The sequence below is a fragment of the Chenopodium album genome, chromosome 22 (genome assembly GCF_948465745.1).
Source record: "Chenopodium album chromosome 22, dcCheAlbu1.1, whole genome shotgun sequence".
NCBI lineage: Eukaryota > Viridiplantae > Streptophyta > Magnoliopsida > Caryophyllales > Amaranthaceae > Chenopodium > Chenopodium album.
Window position 1 is genome coordinate 37,510,887 of NC_137855.1, and position 8,962 is coordinate 37,519,848.

At 37.1% G+C, this 8,962-nt stretch overlaps 1 protein-coding gene across 1 annotated transcript; it reads left to right on the plus strand.

Moving 5' to 3' along the window:
- Positions 1-3,544, plus strand: LOC145604347 (uncharacterized). Its single transcript, XM_081660263.1, has 6 exons — positions 1-123; positions 184-307; positions 517-1,360; positions 2,107-2,481; positions 2,542-2,764; positions 3,125-3,544. The coding sequence occupies exons 1-6, from the start codon at positions 1-3 to the stop codon at positions 3,542-3,544; spliced, it is 2,109 nt and encodes a 702-aa protein (XP_081516389.1).
- The last annotated feature ends 5,418 nt before the right edge of the window (positions 3,545-8,962 follow it).

The following is an 8,962-nucleotide window of genomic DNA, read 5'->3' on the forward strand; positions in this document are numbered from 1 at the left end:
ATGAATGCTCACGAGAAACTTGAAGAAGGGTATTCTACCCAAAGACCACCGATGTTCAATGGCAAGTTTTATTCATACTGGAAGAATAGAATGGAGATATTCATCAAAGCTGAAAATTACCAAGTATGGAGAGTCATTGAAAGTGGTGACTTTGAGGTAACAAAAACCAATGCAAACAAATAGGTAATTCCTAAACCACTAGCTGAATTTGACAAAGAAGATTATGAAAAATATGAGTTGAATGCTCAAGCAGTGAAAATCTTGCATTGTGGACTAGGACCTCATGAGCACAATAGAATCATGGGTTGTAAGTCCGCAAAGCAGATTTGGGATTTACTACAAGTAACACATGAAGGAACGAATGAAGTTAAACGTTCCAAAATCGATTTATTAATGTCAAAATATGAAAGATTTGAAATGCTACACAAAGAATCCATTCAGGATATGTTCACTAGATTTACTAAAATTGTCAATGAGTTAGAATCTTTAGGCAGGTCCATACCCATTGATGAACAGGTAAGGAAATCCTTAGAAGTCTTCCTCAAGATGAGAGGTGGAGATCCAAGGTCACTGCTCTGCAAGAATCCAAGGACTTCACCAAGTTCAACCTTGAACAGCTCAATGGTTCCCTGCTTACTCATGAACTTCATCTTGGAGCAAACTCTGAAAGTTCCAAGAATAAGAGCCTTGCTTTAAAGGCTTATGAATCAAGCGACTCTGAAAATGATGATATGGAGACTGCCATGCGTGTACGTAAGTTCAGGAGGATGCTAGGAAAAAGAGGAGAAAGGAACAGACGAGGACAGCCAAGTTCCAAAGAGTTCAAATGCTACAGATGCGGTTCCAAAGAACATCTTCTCAAAGACTGCCCAAATCCTAAGGAGGACGAGAAAGCCAACTACAAAGGCAAGGAACAGAACAAGTACTACAAACCATCATTCTCCAAGGAAGATGTAAGAAAAGCCATGATGGCTGCATGGGGAAACTCTGATTCAGAAGATGAAGGAGAAGGAGAATCCGTAGAAGAAACAGCCAACTTATGTTTAATGGCCAAAGTTGATGAGGAAGCTCTTCTGAAGGAACTTGAATCTGAGGTATGGTATGACTATCGACAACTCAAACATTTAAAAAAGGAAAATCTTATGGACATTATTCTGGAACTTCAAGAAGATTGTAAAGAATTGAATAGGTCGAAGTTCCAAACTGATCAAGCTTTAAAAATCCACAAAGAACATAGTGAATGGGTTGATAATATGAAAACTGATGTCCAGACTAGATTCTTTGATTTATATGACAAAAATGTCCTTCTAAAAGAACAAGTTGAAAAATTAAAACATGACAATATTCTGTTAAATGTAGAGTTAGCCCAGCTAAAACTTGGAATTGACTTTCCCGACTCTGAAGTTCCTATCTCAAGCCAGCTTCCAAATTTTGAGAAATTAAAATCAGATTTGGAAGAATTTAAAATAAAAAATCAAACCTTGGAGGAGGAACTTGCGAGGACCAGTAAAGGCAAAGAAGTAATTAATAATGGAATTCCATCGTGGATAGCTAATACTCATAACAAGAATAAAGAAGGACTAGGTTATAAGAAGAAGTCTAGGAGAAACAAGAAATATGTGGATTTACCTAGTCAAAAGCTATGTTACTATTGTGGCAGTACAGGACATCTTCGAGCTGCATGTCCTAAAAGAAATAAAGATACTCTTAAGAATACTGAGCATGCTAAACAGGTCTGGTTGAAGAAATCTGAATCTTCTTCCAAAACAATGGAACCCAAGGAAACCTGGGTTCCAGAAACTAACGCTTAGTTTTCATGCAGGTTTCAGTGAGGGGGAACAACACTTGGTACTTCGACAGTGGTTGTTCTAAGCACATGACTGGAGACAAATCTAAATTTCTCTCACTGGATGCCTACTATGGTGGAACTGTGACCTTTGGTGATAATAAGAAAGGTGAAATCATTGCTATAGGTAAAGTAGGAAGGTCAAGTTCCCATGCTATTGAAAATGTCTTTTTAGTCGAGGGTCTCAAACACAACTTGTTAAGTATTTCTCAATTTTGTGATAAAGGTAACTCAGTTAGCTTTACTTCTAATCTTTGCAGAATCATTAACAATGACACTAACAATATTATCCTTGAAGGAACTAGAAAAGGGAACACATATATTGTGGATCTCAATGAAGTTCCAAGTAGTAGTTTGACTTGTCTTAGTGTCATTGAGAATGATCCCTTATTATGGCACAAACGTTTTGGCCATGCTAGTTTTTCTTTGCTTGATAAACTTAGATCAAAAGAACTTGTGGAAGGACTTCCATCCATCAAGTTCCTAAAAGATAAAGTCTGCAGTGCATGTGTAAGAGGTAAGCAGACACGAATATCTTTCAAATCTAAGAATATGGTAAGCACCACAAAACCATTGGAACTTATCCATATGGATTTGTGTGGTCCTATGAGGATACAAAGCAGGAGTGGAAAAAGGTATGTAATGGTTATTGTAGATGATTTTTCCAGATATACCTGGGTTTTCTTTCTTGTAAGCAAGGATGATACGTTTGATCACTTTGTTGCCTTTGTGAAGAAAGAACAGAGAAGAACAGGTCATCAACTGATTCACCTAAGGTCAGATCATGGAACAGAGTTCGAAAACTCAAAATTTGATGAGTTTTGTGATGAACATGGGATGGACCACAACTTCTCTGCTCCCAGGACTCCACAACAAAATGGAGTAGTTGAACGGAAAAACAGAAGCTTGGAAGACATGGCAAGAACTATGCTGATTTCCAGTGGACTGCCTAGGAACTTCTGGGCAGAAGCAGTGAACACAGCATGTTACATATTGAATAGAGTTTCTATTAGGGCAATAACCAACAAAACACCTTATGAACTATTTAAAGGAAGAAAACCAAACATTTCTTATTTTAGATCTTTTGGTTGCAGGTGCTTTGTACACAATAATGGAAAGAGAAACTTGGGAAAGTTTGATGAAAGAAGTGATGAGGCTTTATTCTTAGGATATGCCTCAAATAGTAAAGCTTATAGAGTTTATAATAAAAGAACAATGTGTGTTGAAGAGTCTGTACATATAATTTTTGATGAAACTGATTTTGTGATTGATGTACAGGATGATGATGATTTCGAGATAGGGTTAGTAAGAAGACATGACCCTGATGAGGAATCAACAATATCAATGAAGCAGCAAAACAAGAATCCAGTAGCTGAAAACCAAACTGCAACTGAAACAGAAGTTCCACAAGAGGAACATCCTGAGCCTGAGAATCCAGAACCTGAGAATCAGGAACCACTGAATCAAGAGACAGGAAACAATGATGCTGAACCTGAAAAGCTGTATCCAATCAAAGACTTTACTCCCAAACGTTGGAAACATCAAAAGTCTCATCCAGTGGACATGATTATCAGTGACATAACCAAAGGAACTCAGACTAGGTCACAGCTAAGGAACTTCTGTGCATTTTCTCGTTCCTATCTACTTTGGAACCAAAGAACTATGATGAAGCCTTACAAGATGCAGATTGGATCATAGCCATGCAAGCTGAACTAGGAGAATTCGAGAGAAACAAAGTTTGGCACCTAGTTCCTAGACCGGAACATCAGAAAGTCATAGGTCTAAAGTGGGTGTTCAGAAACAAGCTTGATGAACATGGAATCATAGTAAGAAACAAGGCTAGACTGGTTGTCAAGGGGTACAATCAACAAGAAGGCATAGACTTTGATGAGACATTTGCTCCAGTTGCCAGGTTAGAAGCTATTCGCATTCTTATTGCTTTTGCAGCTTTTATGGAAATTAAGTTGTTTCAGATGGACGTCAAATGTGCATTTCTAAATGGTCTATTAAAAGAGGACGTCTATGTGGAACAACCTCCTGGATTTGAAGATCCAGAATTCTCAAATCATGTCTATAAACTTGATAAAGCTCTCTATGGGCTGAAACAAGCACCAAGGGCATGGTATGAGAGGTTGTCCAAGTTCCTGTTAGATAATGATTTTAAAAGAGGTAAAATAGACAAAACTTTGTTTTTGAAATCTAAAGGAACTGACATTTTAGTTGTAGATGATATTATTTTTGGTGCAACTAACGAATCTTTGGTGAAGTATTTTGCTGACCTTATGAGTGGTGAGTTCGAGATGAGCGTGATGGGTGAGCTAAACCTCTTTCTTGGATTGCAAATTAAGCAAACTGAGAAAGGAATAATGATTCACCAACAAAAGTATGTGAAGGAACTCATAAAAAAATATAAGATGGAAAGTTCCAAAACTATAAGAACACCTATGGGAACTAACACTAGACTGGATGAAGACACAGTTGGAACTTGCATAGATCAGAAGATGTATAGAGGTATGATAGGTTCCTTATTATATCTAACTGCTAGTAGACCTGATATATCTTTCAGTGTAGGCTTATGTGCGAGGTTCCAAGCAAATCCAAAGGAATCTCATCTCAAGGCAGTTAAGAGGATACTTAGGTACCTCAAAGGAACTGATGATTTATGTCTCTACTATCCAAGGAATGAATCAATTGATTTAGTTGGATACACAGATGCTGACTATGCAGGTGATTTAGTGAATAGGAAGAGCACATCAGGTATGACTCAATTTCTTGGACCATGCTTAGTTTCTTGGGGTTCCAAGAAACAGAATACAGTTGCTTGGTCCACAGCAGAAGCTGAATATGTAGCTGCTGCAGCTTGTTGCTCACAAATGTTGTGGATAAAACAACAAATATGTGATTTTGGTTTAAAATTTGAATGTGTTCCAATTTATTGTGATAATACTAGTGCTATCTATATATCTAAAGATCCAGTGCAACACTCTAAGGTTAAGCATATCCACATTAGACACCACTTCTTAAAAGATAATGTGGAAAAAGGCTATATTAAGTTGGAATTTTGTCCTACTGATAATCAAATTGCTGATATTCTAACTAAGCCTTTGAGCAGAGAACGCTTTGAGAACATGAGACTGGAACTTGGGATGATCAAGCTGAATTGATTGCAACTGAAGTTCCTAGATATGGCATTGTCAAGTAACAAGATCAATTAGAAGAATAAAACATCTATCACAAACTTGGTGTGATAAACATAACGGGAATGTCACCGTTGGTAAAATCTTGGAGGTTAGTGTAATTAATACTTAAGAGACTGTACATAATTTTCAAGTTAATGTAGACATGAATGTGACACGTTCCAGGATGTATTTTACAAAAATTATGTTTCAAAAATTTACGAATTTAAAAAATCTTTTTAGATAAATTTTGAATATGATTATCCATCCAGATTAATTGTTTTGAAATCAAAGTAAAATACATTGTTCCTAAAATTCTATCTCTTCACCTCCCACGCACCGCCTCAAATAAATTACCTCCACTATAAATACTCACCCAACCACAAACGTCAAATCACAATTAACTCTCAAACACTCTCACCCACAAAAATCAATTTTCACAGCTAAACCATCCCCAACCATGGAAGACGAAAACCAAAACCCTAAGAGCCACAACGAGAATTCACCCACCAAGTCACTAAATCTTGAAATTACCCAGCCAATTACCATGCTACTACCCCAATCCCCTGCTCCTCTTACCTTAGAAAACAAAAACACTAAGCCCAAAGCAGTTGAAGAAACCGCAACATCTTCAACTGCAAGCCTACCAAATGTGTTGGATCGACTCAGTGCATGGAAGAAAAGGAAGTCCGAGAAGATGGAGAAGACTCTTGAAGAGCAAATGGAGGAAGTCGATGCCATGGAAAAGGGGGAAGAACAAAAAGAGAGGAACGACTCTGAAGGGGAAGATGATCAGAAGGCCATGGCTAAGCAGGCTGAGAGGTATGTTGTAGGTTATAGAATAGATTTTGATTGGTGTAGGAAAGTGAATTTTCTGGAACTTCTAGATCTGATTAAATTTCAGGGGTGGGAAATTCTGTTTTCGGTTAAAGCTAAGAATTACTTGTATCCTTTAGCTATGGATGAATTTTGCAAAGAATGTGAATTTGAAGATGGGATGTGTTTCAGTAAAATTAATGGGGTAGAAATTGATTTTGATGCTGAGAGGTTGGGAACTTTGCTGCAAGTTCCGTGTGAGGGGTTTGACACCTACATGAAGGGTGCAATGTCTGTAAAGATTGCAGGGCACACTAAGACTGAAGTAATAACTTACTTAGGTGGGAAAAAGGGTGTGAGTATTATGAATCACAATGATTTGTCTCCTATGCATAAGCTTCTTTTTAATTTTGTGAAGAAATCCTTAGTTCCTAGAACACAAAAGAAAAATGAACTCTGTTATTTGGATATGGTCTTAATTTTCTGCATGTCAAAAAGGATTAAAATAAATTTTCCATCTTTGATGATACAACACCTAGAGCACTGCATTGAGAGAGAGATAAAAGTAGGGTATGCTGCTATCCTTGCTTCAGTTTTTGAGGAACTAGGTGTACAACTTGTGGATTATTATGGCCGAATGAAGGAAAAAGGAGAAAATGTGATCAATGAGAGTACTTTGAGGGGGCTAAGTCTTCAAGTGGTGAGGGGGAAGTGTATTAAGTATGTTGCACCACAGGCAAAGGAAGTGAGTCCTCTGCCAAGAGAGCCTGTCAGGAAAAGTCGAAGACTCTCTGGTGGAACTCATGCAAAATCAAGTACAAGTGAACCTGTGGAATTAAGTGACAGGGATGAAGGAACTCAAGAAGGAATTGCTGACTTGTCCAACAGACTTATGCAGGTTGAAGGACAGCTTCTTGAGTTAACAGGGAAGTTGAAGGCAATGGAGAGGACGGATGCTGCTCAAGCTAAGGAGTTCCACAAGGCCATCTCAAGCCTTGAAGCAAAATTCAAAAAAGCTCAAGAAGACAACAAGGCAGATCTTGAGCAAATTCTGAAAGCGCTTGATGCCTGACCATCCTTGCAGCCTAACCCAGCCATCCCTTAGATTAATCTATTTCATATGACTTTTGGAACAATGTTATGTTTTCTATGTTTTTGAACTTGGTTTGATTTTGGAACTTTGTTGGTTATTTTGGAAACTTGGTCTGTAATAACTTTAACTATTCTGGATGGTTGTATGCTTTTCAATTTGAATCTTGGAACTTTGTCTATATATGCATGCATTGCTTGTTAAGAAAAACAGGGTATTTTGTATGAAAGCACTAGCTTAAGAAAGCTAGCCAGCGCTGCTTCCAGCTTCCCACATTCGATGAATTGCCTGTGGGGCTGTGAGTAGATGAATAAAACTTTGAAAAGTCAAGTTTTTGATGATGCCAAAAGGGGGAAAAGCAGGAGCAAACTTGAAAGCTGAAGTTGTTCTAGTTCCAGTTGAGTAAGTAACAAAGGTTGTTCTCTTCTCTAAAATTTTTTCTTTGCTTTCTATTTGTTTTTCATTTTCTTTTCATTCTGTTATTTAGTTTTGTTTCTTTGCTTTGCTTATATGAGAAAAAAAGAAAAAAATAGAAAAATGAAAAATTAACCTTTTGTTTCTTTACTTATCATCCTCAGAAGTTTGCTCAGTTTGTCATCATCAAAAAGGGGGAAATTGTTGACCCTTATGAGGTTTTGATGATGATACTAAGAATTGAGCAAATTTCCTTTTAATAAGGATTTTCTAGTGTTGTGATGTTGGCAGGTTCAATAAGCGTAGAGGGCTGAAGTAGGAACTGGGACAAAGGAACTTTAGAAGATCCATGAGGACAAGTAAAGAACAGAAGAAGAGTTCCAGCAATGGAACTTCCCGAAGTTTCTCAACAGGAACTTCAAAACGGGTTGTAACGACCTAGTTCTGGTGTAATGCTGGGGCAAGCCTCAACAATCAAGGATCAACACAAAGATCAAGATATCAACCGAAGAAGATGGACTTCATAACTTATAGTTGTGTAAAAGATAAGTTTGTTTTCGTAGGATGATGTAAATATATAAATGATAGTTATGCATGGAACTTATTAGAAATCAGATAAAGCTTGGCAAACTAACTAATTCGTAAAAGATAATTATAAGTTTTATAAAAAAGTACTTAATTGATTTTATCTTATAAAATCTGGTTTAACTTGGTTTTATCTTTGTTATAAAATCTTATCTTTTAATAAAAACAAATTTGATAAAATTTGGTTTTCAGAAAAACGAAATTAAATCTGTTTGGTTTCGGTTTTAAAGAAGATAAGATCAGATTTCGGTTTGATCTATCTTATTTGCGAAAACCCTAGTTTGAGAAGCTGAGGAACTCCTATAAATATAGAAGTGTTTCAGCTTAGCAAAATGAGAGTTTTAAGCGTGAAAACCACTTAGTGCTTAAGAGTAAGTTTGCCAAAGGTTTAAGCTTTATCATTTTGATTTCGGGTTTCATGTGTAGCTTTCCATTTATGTGTTAGAGTGTGTCTTTGAGTTGTAATTGGTTTTGGGGTGAGATTGTGGATTCTCTTAAATTCACACAAGTGTATGAGTTTGAATTCTCTAAAATTCGAGTGGTAGTCAGTCACCCCGAGTCTCTCTTGGGTTGCAAGTGGGAAAAAGGAACCTGAGTGTGTCTTAGGTCGAGAAAGGAACCTGAGTGTGTCTTGGGTCGAAAAAGGTGCCTGAGTTTGTCTTAGGTCTGATAGGATAGGTTCTTATCAATTAGCAAGTGTCTTAAGAGGAACTTGCGAAGCAAAGGTCTGTGTAATAGGTTGTACTAGGAGAGTTGCCTATTATAGTGGAATTTGTTTATAAGTCCCAATAGGGCCGAGGTTTTACTTCCAGTTAGACACTGGATGGTTTCCTCGTAAAACTTACTGTGTGCTTTAAGTTTCTTTATGTTTTTATTGTTTATTTCCGCTTAAGTTCCGCGATTGAAACCTACTACCATTCACCCCCCCCTCTCGTAGTAGTTCATCTAAACTAACATTATCAATCCAAAATGACGAATTATTTCGTCAATCCAGCGGATTTTTGATATCCTATATTGGATAGATGATATCCTTTA